The sequence below is a fragment of the Podarcis bocagei genome (assembly GCF_964188305.1).
Source record: "Podarcis bocagei genome assembly, chromosome: 13".
Classification (NCBI taxonomy): Eukaryota; Metazoa; Chordata; class Lepidosauria; order Squamata; family Lacertidae; genus Podarcis; species Podarcis bocagei.
Genome location: NC_138138.1, coordinates 55,628,411 through 55,648,589, shown reverse-complemented (window position 1 = coordinate 55,648,589; position 20,179 = coordinate 55,628,411). Strand labels below are relative to the sequence as shown.

Below are 20,179 nucleotides of genomic sequence, written 5' to 3'. Positions count from 1 at the left end.
TACTACCATATTTTTCACTCCATAGGGTGCACCAGACCATAGGGCGCACCTAGTTTTTAGGGGGGAAATAAAGGGGGGAGAATTTTTTTTCCCCGCCCCAAAGAGCAAAGAAGCCAAGACTGACCAACTGGAACGTGTCCAGAGGAGGGCAACCAAAATGGTCCAAGGCCTGGAAACGATGCCTTATGAGGAACGGCTAAGGGAGCTGGGCATGTTTAGCCTGGAGAAGAGGAGGTTAAGGGGTGATATGATAGCCATGTTCAAAGATATAAAAGGATGTCACATAGAGGAGGGAGAAAGGTTGTTTTCTGCTGCTCCAGAGAAGCGGACACGGAGCAATGGATCCAAACTACAAGAAAGAAGATTCCACCTAAACATTAGGAAGAACTTCCTGACAGTAAGAGCTGTTTGACAGTGGAATTTGCTGCCCAGGAGTGTGGTGGAGTCTCCTGCTTTGGAGGTCTTTAAGCAGAGGCTTGACAACCAGATGTCAGGAGTGCTCTGATGGTGTTTCCTGCTTGGCAGGGGGTTGGACTCAATGGCCCTTGTGGTCTCTTCCAACTCTATGATTCTATGATTCAAGACAGCTAGCGGGATCCATCCCGCTGGCTGTCTTGGCTTCCTCTTTAGCCACGCGCAACCTCTCCAGCCAGGAGAGGCTGTGCGTGGCTTTGGCAGAAGCCAAGACAGCGAGCGGGCTTCGTTTTTAGCCACGGGGCTGGGGCAGGGGAAGCCCGAGCTTCCCCCGACCCCAGCCTCCAGAACAGGTCTGGGAGCAGCGGCAAGGTTGCTCACAGGTCCTGGAGTTCCCCGGGCTGCACGCTGCTATCTGCAAGCCTTCGGAGCCCAGCGGGAACTCCCGCCGCGCTCCGAAGGCTTGCGGAGAGCTTCCTGAAGCCCAGAGAGCGAGAGGGGTCGGTGCGCACTGACCCCTCTCGCTCTCCAGGATTCAGCGAAAGCCTGCATTCGCTCCATAGGACGTACACACATTTTGCCTTCATTTTTGGAGGGGGAAAAGTGCATCCTGTAGAGCAAAAAATACGGTATATCACTGGGGTCCACCTACCTCAATATTGTCCACCCTGACTGGCAGCAGCGGCTCTCCAGAGTTTCAGAAAGGGGAGCCTCTCTCAGTCCTACCTGGAGATGCCCACACCTTCTGCATGCCAAGCAGGTGCTCTGGAATGCAGCTACAGCCAGGCATTCTCTGTGGTGAGCCCTCGGCTGTGGAACTCCCTCCCCACAGAGAGGCGCCTGGCACCTTCGCTGGGCAGCTTTCCTCGTCTGCTGAGGACGCACCATTTTGCCCAGGCCTTCAGCATGCAAGAGACGCATAGTTTTAGGACCCGCTTTAAAAAGTGGCCGTCGTCTGCTTGGAACTGAGTTTAGTGCTGCATCTTACAAAATGGCTGCAACCCACCCTGGGACCCCATGGTGAGGGGAGGGAAGGAATGGAGTACATAATAGTCACGGACCCCTCTCCCTTGTTCTTGTCCTTCAGCCAGTGGTGCAGAGCGTTGCTGTTGAACTGCAGCGCCCCCTTGAGGCCGCCCTTGCACTGGATCTGCATGATGGTGTGGGAGCTCTTCACCACTTCAATGAGTCCCACGCAGTCCCCGATGGAGAGGCAGCCGTAGGGCAGCATCCTGCAAAGGACCGGGAGGAAGACAGAAGACTGAGAAGGCTTGGGGGGAAACAGGGGATTAGGCATACAGTGGTACCTCGGGTTACAGACGCTTCAGGTTACAGATGCTTCAGGTTACAGACTCTGCTAACCCAGATATAGTACCTCGGGTTAAGAACTTTGCTTCAGGATGAGAACAGAAATCGTGCTCCGGCGGCGCGGTGGCAGCAGGAGGCCCCATTAGCTAAAGTGGTGCTTCAGGTTAAGAACAGTTTCAGGTTAAGAACGGACCTCCGGAACGAATTAAGTTCTTAACCCGAGGTACCACTGTAGTCATGGAAGGTCAGAAAGTCTAAATGGAGCCTCCAGGTTTAGGGACAGCCTACCTCTAAGGGACGCAGGTGGCGCTGTGGGTTAAACCACAGAGCCGAGGGCTTGCCGATCAGAAGGTCGGCAGTTCGAATCCCCGCGACGGGGATTATTTCATACCCGCCCACAGCCCCAATGGTTGCTGTTTTGATAAGGATTTCTCGCTGGACGCCTTCTTGGTGGCAGGGAGGGTGCAGCTGTTTATAGTCTGGCACCCCGACTTTATTTAAAACCAACCCATGAAAAGTCTGCAACCTCGCCTCTGAAAACAGCACTTCTGGAAGATTGGAAGAAATTTAAAGACTATTTACAGAAGTATTGCAAAATTAATGAGTGTTAGAATGATGTTTGAATGAAGCTAAGTGGTTTATAGCTGTAATGATATAAAAGAATATGGAAAATTGGATTTTTAAATAGGTAAAAAATTAATGTTATAATATATTAAGATCAAAGATCAGGATAATAAGGAGGGAAAGAAATTGCTGAATTAATTAAATGAATTGGAATACAAAAAAGGGAGGTATGAGGAGGTCAGGGAAACAAGGATATGAATGTAAGATATGGAAAGGTTGATTTTTTTATATTTCTTTTTTTATCTGTGTACTTATTCCGTATTTTTCTTGTATTTTAATTTTTGTCTTTTATTCTTGTATTTTTTGCTTTAATGCAATTCCTTTTTCTGAAACTTTAATAAATATTTATAAAAGAAAAGAAAAGAAAACAGCACTTCTGGAACACACCTAGACACTTCTGGACTTGGGGCAGTGTGTGTGTTCTCCAGCAAAAGAGAGTTCACTTGTTTTCAAAGCAAAGGTCAAAGGAGGATGAAAGAGCAGGCAAAAGTCCCACCCCACGACACGATGCCTTAACGCTACCTGAGATCCAGTCCTTGGTTCTGCCACATGCTCTCCATGATCCGGATGATCTGCAGAGTCAACATATCTTGCCGGAGGTCTGGGGAATTACAGAAGAGATGATTAAAATAAAGAGGGGACTGGAGTGGTCAGGAGTGAGTTGTCCCCTGATGGGCTGAGAGGCTGGGTGTGTGGGTGTGAGATTCGGTGCTGATGCAGGGAGAAAAAATAGCCGAGAAGAGAGAGGAAATCATGGGTCCTAGTGTGTCTCTTCCTTAAAATGGAATGGGAAACTCCAGAAGGGAACAAAGGGACACGACAAGACACAAAATAGAATCCTTTGGGGTGGAAGCAAGGCTGAGAACGTCCCACCCCACTTCAAGTTAGGTTCTTATTTTTGTGTATATTATGTACAGTGGTACCTCGCAAGACGAATGCCTCGCAAGACGAAAAACGCGCAAGACGAAAGAGTTTTCCGTTTTTTGAGTCGTTCCGCAAGACGAATTTCCCTATGGGCTTGCTTCGCAAGACGAAACGTCTTGCGAGTTCTTGCGAGTTTGTTTCCTTTTTCTTAAAGCCCCTAAGCTGCTAAGCCGTTAATAGCCGCTAAGCCGCTAATAGCCGTGCTTCGCAAGACGAAAAAACTGCGAGACGAAGAGACTCGCAGAACGGATTAATTTCGTCTTGCGAGGCACCACTGTACCGTATTTTTCGCTCCATAAGACGCACCTGACCATAAGATGCACCTAGTTTTTAGAGGAGGAAAACAAGGAAAAAAATATTCTGAACGAAACAGTGGATGTATGATTTTTGTGGTGCAGGCTATAGCCATGGACATGCTATGTGATCTGATGGTGAATTTGGGGTGACCCAATGCAAAAATCCTGAGGATCCTTGGGCTTTTACCTCCCCCCTCCCAGGCAGCCTCCTTTATCTCTAGCGTCCCTTATCTCCCTCCCCGATCGCTTTCCGATCAGCTGATTCCTTTCAACACCCACTTCCCTCTTTCAAAAAAAAAAGCATGATCTGCTTTTTGCCCCTGGGCAATTCGGCTCCAGGGACCACGCATTCGCTCCATAAGACACAGAGACACTTCCCCTTACTTTTTAGGAAGAAAAAAGTGCATCTTATGGAGCGGAAAATACGGTATATGTATATTTGTGTATATCAATTTTGAGTGTTATTTTTGAGCTTGGCGAAGCTTGGGAAGCAGTACCACAGAGGGGTGTTTCCTTGGGTGGGTGAGAGTCTTGGGTAGGAGGTAGCAACCTGGGTGAGAGTCAGATGGCTGTCTGGGCTGGCCCTTGGCAAGAAAGAAAGGCGTGTGACGAGGGAACGGATCCCTGACTCTTAAGAGTCTTCCCTCCAAAAAAAAAAAAAAGTGCTTTTTGCTTTGTGGGGATTTTATTGTTCTCGTTATTACTGTAGTTTTCCAGTTTCGTCGACGGTTTTCTATACAGTTTGCAAACTGCTTAAAGACTGTTTTGGCATCAAACCGCGTATAAATGTATGAAATAAATAAAATGCCAAAACTTGCACTGGAAGTAACTCTCTGCCACTGGGTGTTACCTGATGGTTTGGGGTTTTTTTAAGGATATATAAACAGATGGAGAAAATATCTGCCTAAATGCCTGGCTGCAAGATGTTGTGGGCAGTGGAATCACATCCAATAATGGATTTTCCCATCATGCTCCATACAAGCCCCTCTGGGGGATAACTGAATGGGTGCAATCTGAAGGAGCAAAGGAGTTCAGGAACCTTGGGCCTAAGGGCTGAATGTGGCCCTCCAAACCACTCTTATCTGCCCTCTCCCAACTCCCTCATTGCTCCTTGTTTGCCCCCAAGTATTTCTGCCTGGAAAGGCTGGGCTGGATGAATCCCAGGCTGGAATTAAGATTGCAGGAAAACTATCAACAACCTCAGATATGCAGATGACACAACCTTGATAGCAGAAAGTGAGGAGGAATTAAAGAAGCTTTTAATGAGGGTGAAAGAGGAGAGCGCAAAATATGGTCTGAAGCTCAACATCAAAAAAACGAAGATCATGGCCACTGGTCCCATCACCTCCTGGCAAATAGAAGGGGAAGAAATGGAGGCAGTGAGAGATTTTACTTTCTTGGGCTCCATGATTGCTGCAGATGGTGACAGCAGTCACGAAATTAAAAGACGCCTGCTCCTTGGGAGGAAGGCGATGGCAAACCTAGACAGCATCTTAAAAAGCAGAGGCATCACCTTGCCAACAAAGGTCCGTATAGTTAAAGCTATGGTTGTCCCAGTAGTGATGTGTGGAAGTGAGAGCTGGACCATCAAGAAGGCTGATGGCCGAAGAATGGATGCTTTTGAATTCTGGTGCTGGAGGAGACTCTTGAGAGTCCCATGGACTGCAAGAAGATCCAACCGATCCATTCTGAAGGAAATCAGCCCTGAGTGCTCACTGGAAGGACAGATCCTGAAGCTGAGGCTCCAAGACTTTGGCCACCTCATGAGAAGAGAAGACTCCCTGGAAAAGACCCTGATGTTGGGAAAGATGAAGGGCACAAGAAGGGGACGACAGAGGACGAGATGGTTGGATAGTGTTCTCGAAGCTACCAGCATGAGTTTGACCAAACTGTGGGAGGCAGTGGAAGACAGGAGGGCCTGGCGTGCTCTGGTCCAGGGGGTCACGAAGAGGCGGACACGACTAAACGACTAAACAACAACAACAATTTCTGCCTGGCTGGATGTGACACTGAACTCTAGCAATGCGTCTGGGTTGCCTGGATGGAGGATAGAGAGGGGTGGGTGAGTTTGTGTAGAAACAAGACCATGGTATGAAGGTAAAATTTACATTGATTGCTCCACCCACTTTTGCCTCTGGCCCCGTCCACAACTTGCATGTGGCCCTTGGGAGGTGTGGCCCTCGGGATGAAAAGGGTTCCCCACCCCTCTGCTGCAAGCAATGCTCCCGGCTCTTCTCTCTCCCCCTCATCCACCCCTGAGCTCCCTTCGCACTCACCATCTCCATTTTTAAAAATGATCTCGTGGTTCGTGAAGAGCAGCTCGGACATGATGTCGGGATTCTCCCAGTTGAGCCACAAGGGGCGCTTGGCCGAAGACATGATCCGGCACTCGTCCAACCTGGAGAAGAGGGAACATCTGGTCCCAGCTGTGTGCTCGGAGGCTGCTTTGAGCTGTTCCCCTGCCACCAGCCCTCTTCCAGGGGACCCAGGAGTCCGGGTCCCTTTCCTGCCCCCTCCTTCCCAACCCCCGCTGCTTTAAATGGCCAAAACCTTCCCCTTGGTCTCACCGGAGGTTGCCCAGTTGGTGCACAGGGTTGAGGGGACAGATGAAGCCCTGAAGCGCCTCCATGTAATCTGGCCTCCTCATCTGCTCCACCAGGAACTTCATCTGCATCTTGGGAGGAGGAGAGGAGAGTGGGGACAGAGAGAGGAAGAGAAAGAGCCCCTGAGCTTCTGCAAAGCATCTCCATACACAGCTGCAGTTAAGCCCAGCCACTCACACACAACGGGAAGTGGGTCTGCTTCCACGCAGGCCTGAGCCCCAGAACCTCTTCCGTTTGGAAAATTAACCACAGCCGAGCTTTCTTAAACGGGGAGCTGGGTTAATCTGCTGCAGCAAAAATGGATCTTGCAGCACCTTGAAGACTTTAGAACATGAAAACAGCCCTGCTGGATGAGGTCTATGGCCCGTCTACTCCAGCGTCCTGTTTCTCACAGGGGCCACCCAGATGCCCCAATGGGAAACCCACAATCGGTATGGGCACTTTTCTACAGCAATAGTACCGTATTTTTCGCTCTATAAGACACACTTTCCCCCTCCTAAAAAGTAAGGGGAAATGTGTGTGCGTCTTATGGAGCGAACGCAGGCAGGAGGCTCTGTCAGCGCTCCCTTTAAAGAGCCGCGTGGAGCGTGTATGTGGCTCTTGGGGGCTTTTCCCTGAGGAGGAGAAGGCTGCCCTTCGCCCTCCTCGGGGAAAGCCCCCAAGAGCCGCACACATGCTCCATGCGCTCTTTAAAGGGAGCGCGGCTCTTGGGGGAGCCTTCATCCCACTGCCCGGGAGAGGCTGCGTGCAGCTATCCCATAAGCCAGGACAGCAAGAGGGATCGCTGCCCCCAAGAGCTGCGCTCCCTTTAAAGAGCACGCGGCTCTTGCGGGAGGTGGGGGAAGGGACAGAGCGCATGGCTCTGTCCCTTCCCCCACCTCCTGCAAAAGCCCCCAAGAGCCGCGCTCCCTTTAAAGAGCCGCGCAGAGCCTGTGTGCGGAGCTTGGGGGCTTTTCCCCAAGGAGGGAGAAGGGCAGCCCGTCAGTGATGGGATGCATACATGCTCTGCTCAGCGCTCCCTTTAAATAATATTTTTTTCCCTTGCATTCCCCCTCTAAAAACTAGGTGCGTCTTATGGTCAGGTGCGTCTTATGGAGCGAAAAATACGGTGTGTTATGTGTTTATGTTTTGTTGATGGAACAAATACCTTTTTGGCCCTTCTCCACAGTTCTGCTCCAGCAGAAACCCAGGATGGTGGCAGGAAGACAGCTGTGTTCATGAGGTTCCTATTGGGCCTGCTGTGGTACAATCGCCACACACACACACACACACACACCCGCCCTTTTCTAACCTGCGCCCCTTAGGGAGGATTGTGTGCAGCAAGTGAAAAGGGAAGACTTAGCTCTACATTTAAGCATTTAAGGTTCCCAACCCTAATCTGTGGGTTGCCATCTGATTGGATTTTATTCTGATTTTAGGATGTATTTTAATTAATTGCCTGATTTTATCTTAATGTGTTATATACTTGATGTTAGCCGCTCTGAGCCCGGTTTTGGCCAGGGAGGGCGGGGTATAAATAATAATAATAATAATTATTATTATTATTATTAGCAGGACCTGAGAACACAAGCAATTCTCCTGTCCTGCAATCTCCATAGTTTAACTACGTGCTGCAGGAAGGCCTTTTCCTTGCTCTGCCCTGAATCTTCCAACATCGGTGTATCATTACAGCAGTATTACAGCATAACCTTTCATGGACGAAGCCCAATAAAGTTTATGGCTGTAATGAAATTTGTTAAAACTTTCAAGGTGCCACAAATATTGTTGCGGTTTAAGATTTCCTGGTTTCTTTTGAGTCCTGGGGTTTTCTCCTTGGTTTGCCTACTCAGGATCATAGCTGTCAACGTTTCCCTTTTCTTGCAAGGAATCCTATTCGGAACAAGGGAATTTCCCTTTAAAAAAGGGAAACGTTGACAGCTATGCTCAGAACAGAGGAGAGCGGTCTGGCCCAGGGCTTGAGTTACAGCAGGGAAGCAGAGGGCGCTTTTAGGACGCCCTCCGAGGCTTTTGTGACAGCCTCTTTAGGCAGTTTTTAGAAGGCTACAGGCAGGTGGAGCAGGGTTATTTGGCCAAAAGTGGGGCGTGAGGTTTGTAGATTTCATTGCACCCCCCCTCCTCCACCTTCTCCCCCAGAACGCAAGCCCTGGACTTAACCCCTCTGAATGAGTGTGTGCGTTGGGCTCTATTTGGCTTTCTCGTTGTGGAGGCAATGAGCAGCAGCGCGGCTTGGAGGGGAACTTGGGGGTCCAAGGCAGGTACCTTCTGCGTCTCGTCTTTCTTCTCCTGCTTGAGGATGTCAGTGAGGTTGATGAGTTTCTCCATGGCCTCCACCTGCCTGTTCAGGTGCTTGAGGTACATCCCGCAGCCCCGGCAAAAGGCCTCCAGCATCAGCCCAAAGCGCTGGGAGACGGGCTTGCTGTGCATCTCTGACCTGCGGGAGGCAACAAAGTTCCGACTCCTCAGAGCCCATTACCCCCAACCCAGCCCATTCTGAAAGACCCACAACAGCTTGATTCCTGGGACCGTCGCACTGAAACGGGACTCCCTTGCAAGGCTCTCTTTCCTTGGATGACCACCAGCCATGGAATATTTAGTTGTGGTTCCAGCACTGCAGGGGGTTGGACAACCATACAATTCTATGTACGTTTCCGAGCACAATTCAAAGTCTTGGTGCTGACCTTGAAAGCCCTAAATGGCCTCAAAGGCCCAGTATATCTGAAGGAGCGTCTCCACCCCCATCGTTCAGCCCGGACATTGAGGTCCAGCGCCAAGGGCCTTCTGGCGGTTCCCTCCCTGCGAGAAGTGAAGTTACAGGGAACCAGGCAGAGGGCCTTCTCGGTGGTGGCGCCCGCCCTGTGGAACGCCCTCCCATCAGATGTCAAAGAGAAAAACAACTACTTTTAGAAGACATCTGAAGGCAGCCCTCTTTAGGGAAGCTTTTAATGTTTAATAGGTTATTGTATTTTAATATTCCGTTGGAAGCCGCCCAGAGTGGCTGGGGAAACCCAGCCAGATGGGCAGGCTATAAATATATTATTATTACTATTAATTATTATTATTACTATTATATGTTTCTAGGACTGGGGAGGGATAGTAGCTCAGTGGAACTACAGTACCCTCCTACAGCACATTGCTACTGGGGATTCTGCTGGAACCATCAAGGACAAGTGTCTCCACCTGCCTTGGATATTGTTGCTGCTGCGATTTAATTTTTTTATTTTATTGGTAGGCATTGCTTCAATGTCTCTTTGCCCTATTGATTGATATTAGTGCGACTGTTTCCTTCTTGGCAGGGGGTTGGACTCGATGGCCCTTTTGGTCTATTCCAACTCTATGATTCTATGATTCTTGTTTAAACTGCATTCTGCTTTGAAACCATTAACACAGCATCTCGAAATGTTGCTAACGTTTATTCTGCACGTTGCTGTGAGCTGCTCTGAGCAGGGCTCTAACACGGAAAAGCAGCAGGCGTGCAAATGAGCTGGCGATGGTGACGATAACGGTGACAGCGCACAAGTGGGAGCTGCGATGAAATGTCGCAGCGCGTTGCATTGTTTTGATGCTTTAAATGCATGGTGTGTACGCAGCGTAGACAAAGGTCCTGCCCCAAGTCCTGAGGGCCGACCTATACACTTGCAAACTTCCTGCTCAGCTCCGCTTCTATTATCCCCACCACACCCATCAGTTCCACATCTTTCACCCTGACACTTACTTGAGATGCCAGAAGTAAAAATGTCCAATCCGCTGGTTGGTCAGGGCTTTCATGGTCAGGAAGCGAGCCAAGGGGTTGTCCAGGTATTGCTCGTACTTGAGAACCTTCAAGGGGGAGAGTCAAAGGTGTCAAAGGGTGTGTGTGTGTGCTTATTTCTAGCTTGTGGGTGCCGTGCCATGCAAAAGAGAAAGAGCCACGGAAGGAGTGCAGCTTGCCCTGTCGCCGTGTTGGTCCTGCCAGGATAAAAAGCGCACAAGAGGCAAAAATCCCCATTGTTGTATCTCTGCACGGCCATGCTAGCTAGGGCTGGTGGGAATTGCGGTCCAAAGCGCCTAGAGGGCACAAGGTTGGCAAAGTCTAATTGAGTTTATCAACTCATGTCCCTCTTTCTGTTTAGCATGCATTCAAGGCGAACTTACGAGGAATAGAATAATAATTTTAAAAAGCCAACCATGGTCAATGAAATATACTTGGAGTTGAGAGTGGATTTCATGCTCTTTATTCAGCTCATAGTGGTGAGGCGGAATAGAAGTTCCCCCAGAATGTCTGCTTTATATACATTATTTACACAATGGGCCCCACGTGATTGGCTAATTCCGGGATTCACCTGTAGGCCAATCAGGTTGTGGATTCACTTCTACCTGGAGCTGGATTGGGTGGCTCCTGAGGACCAATCAGACTGCTGCATTCTGAATCCTATTGTTCTAGAACCAATCAGACTGCTGCATTCTGGATCCTATTGTTCTAGGACCAATCAGACTGCTGCATTCTAAATCCTATTGTTCTAGGACCAATCAGACTGCTGCATTCTGAATCCTATTGTTCCAGGACCAATCAGACTGCTGCATTCTAAATCCTATTGTTCTAGGACCAATCAGACTGCTGCATTCTGGACCCTATTGTTCTAGGACCAATCAGACTGCTGCATTTTGAATCCTATTGTTCTAGGACCAATCAGACTGCTGCATTCTAAATCCTATTGTTCTAGGACCAATCAGACTGCTGCATTCTGGACCCTATTGTTCCAGGACCAATCAGACTGCTGCATTCTAAATCCTATTGTTCTAGGACCAATCAGACTGCTGCATTCTGGACCCTATTGTTCTAGGACCAATCAGACTGCTGCATTCTGGACCCTATTGTTCTAGGACCAATCAGACTGCTGCCTTTCGGATCCTATTCAACATAGTACATAACAGTCAATAACACCAGAGATGGTTACCTGCACCAGCTGGATGAGATACTGGGAAAGCTTGTCGTCCGTGAGGCCCTTCACAAGGCATTTCAGAGCAAACTCCCTCACCACCGGATCTGGGAAATTGCAGTCGAGGAGTTCCATGGAGAGCTCAGGTTTAATCAGCGGCCATTCCCGGAGGAGGCAGTACATCTGCGGAGGGAGAAGGAAGAGGCAGGTTGGGAATTACAAGGGAAATGATTTGCAGGAAATCATCACAGGGAACCAGGCAGAGGGCCTTCTCGGTGGTGGCACCTGCCATGTGGAATGCTCTCCCACCAGATGTCAAAGAGAAAAACAACTACCAAACTTTTAGAAGACATCTGAAGGCATGTTTAGGGAAGCTTTTAATGCTTAATAGGTTATTGTATTTTAGTGTTTTGTTGGAAGCCGCCCAGAGTGGCTGGGGAAACCCAGCCAGATGGGCGGGGCATACCGTATTTTTTGCACCATAACACTCACTTTTTTCCTCCTAGAAAGTCAGGGGAAATGTCTGTGCATGTTATGGAGCGAATGCCTGCGGGTGGCGGGGGGATCTGCTGCAGTCGTGAGCAGAGGATCCATGGTTCCCCTTCCTTCCCTCCTCCGTGGTTACAAAGCATGGATCCACATGGATCCTCAGGATTTTTGCATTGGGCTACTCCAAACTCACTGTCAGATCACATGACTGTGGCCACAGCATGAACCACAAAAATCATATATCCACTATTTCGTTTAGAATATTTTTTTTCTTGCTTTCCTCCTCTAAAAACTACGTGCGTGTTATGGTCTGTTGCGTGTTATAGAGCGAAAAATACGGTAAACAAATTATTATTATTATTATTATTATTATTATTATTATTATTATTATTATTATCCAATCCCAGCCAGGAGCTTTGAGGGGGAAGGTGGAGCGTGTCTCTGACAAGACACCCAAGAAAGCTCTTAGTCTCACCTGAGCCACCTCGTCCCGCGAATTCCACTTGACAGACAGCAGTAATTTAGGGAGGGTCTCCGGGATGTTGACACAGTAGTGCCTGGAAGGGGGGGGGGGAAAGAATCATAGGTCTGTAGAGTCAGAAGGGGGCTAAAGGGTCATTTAGTCCAACCCCCCTGCAGTAGAGGAATCACAGCTAAAGAACCCCTGAGGGATAGACAGGACCCAGACCTCCTGTTCTCACCGCTCACAAACCCAGGAGTCCAGCCCCATATCCCATCTGCTGCGCTAACCCACTGGAACTAATTCTGCTAACAGGTGCAGTCTTAATGCCGGCCTGCCTTTACGATATACGATATCTTTATTGTCCTTGTCCCATACAGAACAATGAAATTGAAAATCTACATAAAACATTCAAAAACCACTAAAAACTCTGAAACCCCATTTTAAAATACAATATACTATAGAGACTCCTTATGCTGCGTTTAGAACCAGAATTGCATTTGCGTAGAAACTGTTTCTCAGGCAGCTAATCCTGGTCTTTATAACCCTGGACCTTCTTCCAGAAGGCAGAAGCTGGAAGAGATCATTTCTGGGGTGCGCACTATCCTGCGCTATCTCTGCAGCTTTCTTAGGGCACCCAGTTATTCTCTCCGCAGTCTTTACAACCCTGGACAGCGTTGTTTTTCCCCTGACCGTGCAGCTCCCAAACCACACACACAGACCATGTTAATACACTCTCCACAGTACAATGGTAAAATGCCATCAACAGCTCCTTTGAGAGATTGTTTTTCTGGAGGATTCTCAGAAAATATAACCTCTGCTGTGCTCTCTTCATCAGAGGCGGGCACCCATTGCCTTAAGATAGTCCAGTGTCATTTATTCTTTGATTAAACAAATAAGTCACCCCTCCCTTTGAATGTGCAAATCTCATCTAGCAGGGAGGTGGAGAAATCTGGCAGGAGGCCCTCTCCCGCTACAGAGATCACCCAGGATCCCCGGCGCCCACCCACCGGTGTCGCCACAGGAAGTCCTTCTCTTGCTCCGTGATCTCCGAAAGGGGGTCTCGGTTGCAGATGCTTCTCAGCTGCTCCAGCTCACTCTCATCCAGGGAGCTGTCCCGGGCCAGGCGGTTGCTCTGGACAAAGAAGGCAACAGAAGAAGAAGGTTATCACCCCAGTTCAGAACCTGCAGTTTGGCTCCTTCCCATCCCTCCCTCTATCACTTGGCCGGCCAGCCCTTCCCAGATCAGAGATGTGTAGCCTCAGAGATGCTTCCTATGCAGCGGAACAATCCCTGGCAAGTTAACAAACCGAGCTGCAAAACCGAGGCCTTGTATCCATGTGTCCTACATTTGGTTTCCCTGCCAGGCGCTTCAGCTAAATATATATAGATCTACTCTCTTGACTAGGAAAGGTTTCACTATGGAAACGAGGGAACTTTTCTCGTTTCTCTTGCAGCATTGTTTTTTTTTTTATCTGACAAGAAGAAGAAGAAGCCTTAATGTGTTTCCCAGCCTTCCCCAACCTGGTGCCCTCCAGACCAGTGGTTTCCAAACTAGCCTTGGCCCTATAAAAGCTCATCCCCCTTGCCCTCTACCCTACAAAAGGCACTATTCAGTATTGCAGTTTGCACAACCTCCTAAGGATGAGTGTGACACCGTAAAATTCAAAACAGTAACAATGAATTGCACATTTATTCAAAATCCAGTTAAAAACATGTAGCTTAATTAATTCAGCAAAATGGATGAGCTGGATCCGGCGATACCAGCTTTTCAGACCCTGTAGTCATTTCCACCTTCAGCGCCCTCCTGCTGCCCACGTGCCTCCTAGTGCCTAAGTAACACCCCCCCAAGGGGCACTACTGCCCACTGTTCTGGATGCTGAGGACTACAACTCCCATCAGCCCTAGACTGTGGCTGATGGGAGTTGTAGTCCAACAACATTCAGACGGCGCTCAATTGTGTCCTGTGGCATTGCCTTGTCTTCTCACCCCAAGCCTAGGAAAGTGAGTGCAGTGGAACAGGAAGACCTGTCTGAGTAAGCCAGACGCCCCTTTCTTTCTGCCCACGAGAGCCGCTTCTCCTCCCCAACAGACGCCTCTGCTTCACGCAGCAAAGTCCTACGATGGAGTTGGGTCTCTTACCAGTCCCACCATACAGTAGTTGAGCCCAAGCTCCCGGGACATGGCCCAGTTGGCGTGCTCCTCTATCTCGGTGGCATCAGCAAATTTGACGGTGTGGCTGTACCAAGTGAATTCCAGCTCAAGGCACGGGGTCTCCTACGGAGGGGAAAGCAAAGGCGATAAGGTCGCAGGTGTGTAAGAACCTAAGAATAGCCCGCAGGATCAGGCCCATAGCCCAGCATCCTGTTCTCTCAGTGGCCACGCAGCTGCCCCAAAGGGAAAACCAAAAGCCTTCTCTAAGGCCATCCAAGTTGGTGGCCATGGCTGCCTCCGGTGCCTCCATACTTTTAACTATGGGCTGCGTGAAGGCCTTCTTTTATCTGTCCTGAATCTTACAGATGTAGGGCAAGTACAGGGTCCTCTTTCATGTTTCCAGGATGAAAAGTTGCAGGATTTTAGCAGGAAGTTACGGGGGGACCTGTGCCAATTGGCAATGAAGGTGTTCATTAACTCGGAAACCTTTTGCGGGAGCAAATGGTATTGAAAGCGAGTTTGTGTATAATTGCCCTGACACCATGATGAGCACAAGTCGTTGTGAATGCAGAAAAAAAAAGATGCCCTGAGATAACTTTGGATAGCAGGTTTTATAAGAAGCTAGTAAAGGAATGTTTCTGCACACATATGTACTCTTTTGGAGAACAAATTAAAGATGTTGTTATGTACTGAGTTGAATAGGATCCAAAATGCAGCAGTCTGATTGGTCCTAGAACAATGCAGCAGTATGATTGGTCTGCAGGAGCCACCCAATCCGGCTCCAGGTGGAAGTGAATCCACAACCTGATTGGCCTACAGGAGAATTCCGGAATTAGCCAATCACGTGGGGCCCATTGTGTAAATAATGTACAGTGGTGCCCCGCAAGACGAATGCCTCGCAAGACGAAAAACTCGCTAGACAAAAGGGTTTTGCGGTTTTTGAGCTGCTTCGCAAGGCGATTTTCCCTATGGGCTTGCTTCGCAAGACGAAAACGTCTTGCAAGTTTGTTTCCTTTTTCTTAACACCGTTAATACAGTTGCGACTTGACTTCGAGGAGCAACTCATAGAACGCGGTGTGGTAGCCTTTTTTGAGGTTTTTGGTGATTTTTGAAGCTTTTCCAAAACTTTTCCGACACCGTGCTTCGCAAGACGAAAAATTCGCTAGACAAAAAAACTCGCGGAACTAATTAATTTCGTCTTGCGAGGCCCCACTGTAGATAAAGCGGATACTTTGAGGGGAGTTTCATTCCTCCTCACCACTATGAGATGAATAAAGAGCATGAAATCCACTCTCGACTCAGAGTATATTTCAGATGTGGTGCACTATATCTTATATTATTATTTATAAATCCGCCAAGGGTTATGTTTAGAGCTTATCCACACTTCCTCTGCTCTTTCCAGGCATGGTCTGTGCTTTAAAGCTCCTTGTCTGAGCACCTATTTTCTGCCCCAGAGCTTTCCCTGAGAAAACCCACCCTTTAAAGCTTAGTCGGAGCCAACGACGATCCATGGAAAACACAAATTGACTATTGTTCCGATTGAGCGCTAAAGAGTGGGTTTTTGAAAGGGCAAAAGAAACCCCAAAACGCTCAGACACAAAGCTTTTAAGCGTGGACTTGTGCCTGGAAAAAGCGGGACAAGCCTTTATTCTCCCTTTTCAGACTTTCTTGGAAGGCCAACCAGATGGTTTTAAGATAAGGTGGCTGCAGGCTGATGCAGAAACAGGCATTAGTTAAAGGCCACTTTATTTGCACTAGCAGCAAAAAAGATAGAGAGAGGCCTTTCTCACTCAGATCAGGGCTACATGTTAAGGGAAGCTTTTAACCCAATGGAGCATTTTAAATCCAGCTTATTTGTACTCTAATTGGATTGGTTATGTGTGTTTTGCACATATGTGTTTTATGTCCATATTGTAATGGCCCCTGGCTACAAACAGTAATAAAACCTAACTTGGACAAAAAGCAATGCAGTAACAAAACAACAACAACAACAGTATTGCAAAGCTGACTAGCAGACTCACTTTATTAGGGTTGGAGCCCCCCACTCCAATGGGGTTCAGCAAATCCTCCAGGCCATGGGGAACGGGCCAAAGGTTCAGAGCCATTTTCCCAGCCACCAGCGTGTCTTTGTAATCAAAGAGGTTGACGTTGCCCCAGGCCAGGGGGCAGTGCTCCTGTTAGGCAAGGGGGCAGAGAGACCATGGGGGGCTGAGTCAGAGCGCAGAAGGAGTGCCTCCGTCCCTTAAGCTAGCGGACCCTCAAACAGCAGTCTTTTTTAGACTGGGGACCCACCTTTAACCCAAACATGTATTTGGAGAACCACTTCTTACTTTTAAAAAAACATTTATTTGCACGGCAGGAGGGCTGCTGCTGCGACCCACCTTGAATCGGGCCGGAACTCTGTCATGTGTCCCAACCAGCCGGTTGAAGACCTTGCCCTTCCCAAGATTCCCCATCACAGACAATCCAGGTGTCTTGGTTTGCAGGCTGAACTTAATTTCCCCAAAAGAAAAGAGGTGCTGGGGCTCCTGAAACCGCCTGACCCCTAACCTGTAGCTGCAGTTTGGAGGAAGGCCTAGGCCCGCAGGGATCAGCAAACATTTTCAGCAGGGGGGCGGTCCACTGTCCCTCAGACCTTGTGGGGGCCAGACTATACTTTTTGGGGGGAATGAACAAATTCCTATGCCCCACAAATAACCCAGAGATGCATTTTAAATAAAAGGACACATTCTACTCATGTAAAAACATGCTGATTCCCGGACCGTCCGCAGGCCGGATTGAGAAGGCAATTGGGCCGGATCCAGCCCCCAGGCCTTAGTTTGCCTACCCATGGCCTAGGGCTTGTGCACATCCTCGGCTGTGCTCTCTTCTTCACCACCTTTTTACACATTCAAGGATTAAGGCAGGGCCACAGCTCAGTGGGAGAGCACCTGGTTCGCAGGGTCCCAGGTTCAGTCCCAGGCAGGGCTGAGAGATGAATGCCTGAAACCCTGGAGAGCCGCTGCCTGTCATTGTTGTATTTAATACAGTGGTACCTTGGGTTACATACGCTTCAGGTTACATACGCTTCAGGCTACAGACTCCGCTAACCCGGAAATAGTGCTTCAGGTTAAGAACTTTGCTTCAGGTTGAGAACAGAAATCGTGCTCCTGCGGCGCGGCAGCAGCGGGAGGCCCCATTAGCTAAAGTGGTGCTTCAGGTTAAGAACAGTTTCAGGTTAATGACGGACCTCCGGAACGAATTAAGTACTTAACCCGAGGTACCACTGTATTGAGCTGAATGGACTAATGCTGTGACTCAGGACGAACCAGCTTTCTACAGGTCTCAGCTGACCCTTGAATTAAACCACGGGGAAATCCCAAATCCCGGCTCACCTCCTTGGCCCCTTTCCGGCCTTTCACTGAGCAGATGGAAACGCAGAGTCGGGCAGCCCGGGGCAAGTCGGTGAGATAGATGTCGTAGGACAGCCACTCGTTCCACCTGGCAGTGAGGGAGAGGGGGAGTGGGGTGTCAGTACAGGGGGGCTGCAGAGGAAACTCACCCCCGCCACCCTCTTCATGGCGCCGGATCCCCTCGTCCCCATACTTTTCTCCTTCCCCCACCAGAGAAGGGCAGTTTAAGCTTTGCATGCAAAAAGGGGTCCCAGGTCGAATCCTCAATGGCCTCTCTAGGCAGGGTTGGGAAAGACCCCCCCGCCTGAAATTCTGAAAGCCACAGATCTCAATGAAGGCCGTTCTGAGTGAGGTGGACCCCCAACGCCCTGGGTCAGTATAAGGCAGCTCCCCGTTAGTTATGCCACAGTTACCGAGGGTTGGAACACGGAACGCGCTGCGTGTTGACGTTGTCGCAAAGGGGCTCCCCGCCGTGGAAAATCCCCGTCCGGACGTAGATCTGGAAAGGAATTCAATGGATTCAAGTTACAAGAAAGGCGATGCCGACTAAACACTGGGAAGAACTTTCTGACGGTATGGACTGTGGAATGGACTCATAGAATCATAGAATCCTAGAGTTGGAAGAGACCACAAGGGCCATCGAGTCCAACCCCCTGCCAAGCAGGAAACACCATCAGAGCACTCCTGACATATGGTTGTCAAGCCTCTGCTTAAAGACCTCCAAAGGAGGAGACTCCACCACACTCCTTGGCAGCAAATTCCACTGTCAAACAGCTCTTACTGTCAGGAAGTTCTTCCTAATGTTTAGGTGGAATCTTCTTTCTTGTAGTTTGGATCCATTGCTCCGTGTCCGCTTCTCTGGAGCAGCAGAAAACAACCTTTCTCCCTCCTCTATATGACATCCTTTTATATCTTTGAACATGGCTATCATATCACCCCTTAACCTCCTCTTCTCCAGGCTAAACATGCCCAGCTCCCTTAGACTCCCTCAGGAGGTAGTGGAATCTCCTTTCTTGGATGTTTTTAAGCAGAGGTTGGGTGGCTATCTGAATCAGGGATGCTTTAGCTGAGATTCCAGAAGTGCAGGGGTTTGGACTATGTTATGTACTGAGTGAATAGGATCCAAAATGCAGCAGTCTGATTGGTCCTAGGATTCAGAATGCAGCAGTCTGATTGGTCCTAGAACAATGCAGCAGTATGATTGGTCTGCAGGAGTCGCCCAATCCAGCTCCAGGTGGAAGTGAATCTGCAACCTGATTGGCCTATAGGAGAATTCCGGAATTAGCCAATCACGTGGGGCCCATTGTGTAAATAATGTATATAAAGCAGATACTTTGAGGGGACATTCATTCCTCCTCACCACTATGAGATGAATAAAGAGCATGAAATCCACTCTCGACTCAGAGTATATTTCAGACTAGGTGACTCTCAAGGTCCCTTCTATGAGTCCTAAGAGGAAGAGAGGAAAGAGTCTGGGGGTCTCCTGCTCTTAAAACCACTGGCCCCTTCCTCTCCAAGGAGCCACCCTCCCACAGAATAAATTTAGCAAGATTTGCCACCCTTTTTTTTGCTTTGTATATAAATGCAACAAAATATAAGAAATAAACAGGGAGTCGGTCTGTGCAATGCGAGTTGTATGACCCCCCTACTGCCTCCCAGGGGAAACTTGGATGCCTGGTTTCACTTGCTCCTTTCCCCCCACAACCTTATCGATATCCCGGATGTTGACGTTGACGTAGGTGGCGCACAGGATCTTGATGCGCAGGAGGCTGTTGATGGACCAGAGCGACTTGGTGGGGACGTCTCCGTTGACGTGGGAAGAGGTGGCCGAGCGGCGGGCGTAGGAGGGCAGCACAAAGACGTTGGCCGGCAGCTGGCTGTAGAGGCTCTCTTTGCTCATGAGCATCAGGTGGGGCAGGCGGCCGATGGTGATGCAGTTCCTCATGTACTGGGGGGGGGGGAGCAGGGAGAGAGGAGGCAGTGAGTGGCGTGGGGTGTGGAAGGGAGGGAGGCAGGGCTGTGGGCAGGAAGGGCCACCTCACCTTGTACTGGCTGAGTGGGTATTTCTCCAGCAAGTACTCGTCGCAGCCGCACACCTTGAGGAGGTACTTCCCCTGGTACTCCTGCACGCACAGGCGCAGCTGCTCCGGCGACAGGTGCATGCTCCGCGTCTTCTTCCGGATGGCCTCGGCGATCACCTGCTCCGGCAGCGCGTCGTGGGGGGTCTTGAGGGTGTATTTCTGTTTGTCGTTGTTTGGAGACACAATAACCCAAATGGTAACTATGATCCGACCTTCAGGAGACGGAAGGAGGGTGGGGGGAAAAGCAGGACAAGGAACTGTCATTCGGGTGAGCTGGTATGGTGCGGCGGAGAGAGAGAGAGAGAGAGAGCGCATGGTCAGCGTGGCCGGGGTGGGGGGAGGCGGGGGGGAGAGGGAATGGGAGGACCCTCTGGCGAAGTCACTATATCTCAGCCTGGCCTACTCTACAGTAAGGATAGACATCCCCGGTTCCCGGGGACTGTCCCCGGATTTGCAAATTTGTCCCTGGACAAATCCCGTCCCCAGATTTGCAAATCTGTCCCCAGGAAACGTGATAG

General features: G+C 49.4%; 1 protein-coding gene across 4 annotated transcripts in view; it reads right to left on the bottom strand.

Moving 5' to 3' along the window:
- LOC308572012 (phosphatidylinositol 4,5-bisphosphate 3-kinase catalytic subunit alpha isoform-like) overlaps positions 1–20,179 on the bottom strand; it is a 36,946-nt gene that overhangs the window by 8,596 nt on the left and 8,171 nt on the right. For 3 of the 4 annotated variants that reach the window (XM_081167763.1, XM_081167762.1, XM_081167764.1), the window contains 15 exons: positions 19,623–19,873; positions 19,286–19,528; positions 17,994–18,079; positions 17,563–17,668; positions 16,210–16,362; positions 14,177–14,311; positions 13,045–13,169; positions 12,050–12,131; positions 11,104–11,268; positions 9,882–9,985; positions 8,429–8,600; positions 6,134–6,240; positions 5,843–5,964; positions 2,869–2,947; positions 1,476–1,646 (listed from right to left, as the gene is read on the bottom strand). In XM_081167763.1, coding sequence (XP_081023889.1) covers positions 1,476–1,646; positions 2,869–2,947; positions 5,843–5,964; positions 6,134–6,240; positions 8,429–8,600; positions 9,882–9,985; positions 11,104–11,268; positions 12,050–12,131; positions 13,045–13,169; positions 14,177–14,311; positions 16,210–16,362; positions 17,563–17,668; positions 17,994–18,079; positions 19,286–19,528; positions 19,623–19,873 — 2,101 coding nt within the window. The remainder of the gene's footprint in view (positions 1–1,475; positions 1,647–2,868; positions 2,948–5,842; positions 5,965–6,133; positions 6,241–8,428; positions 8,601–9,881; positions 9,986–11,103; positions 11,269–12,049; positions 12,132–13,044; positions 13,170–14,176; positions 14,312–16,209; positions 16,363–17,562; positions 17,669–17,993; positions 18,080–19,285; positions 19,529–19,622; positions 19,874–20,179) is intronic. The other variant, XM_081167765.1, reaches the window with a different exon arrangement.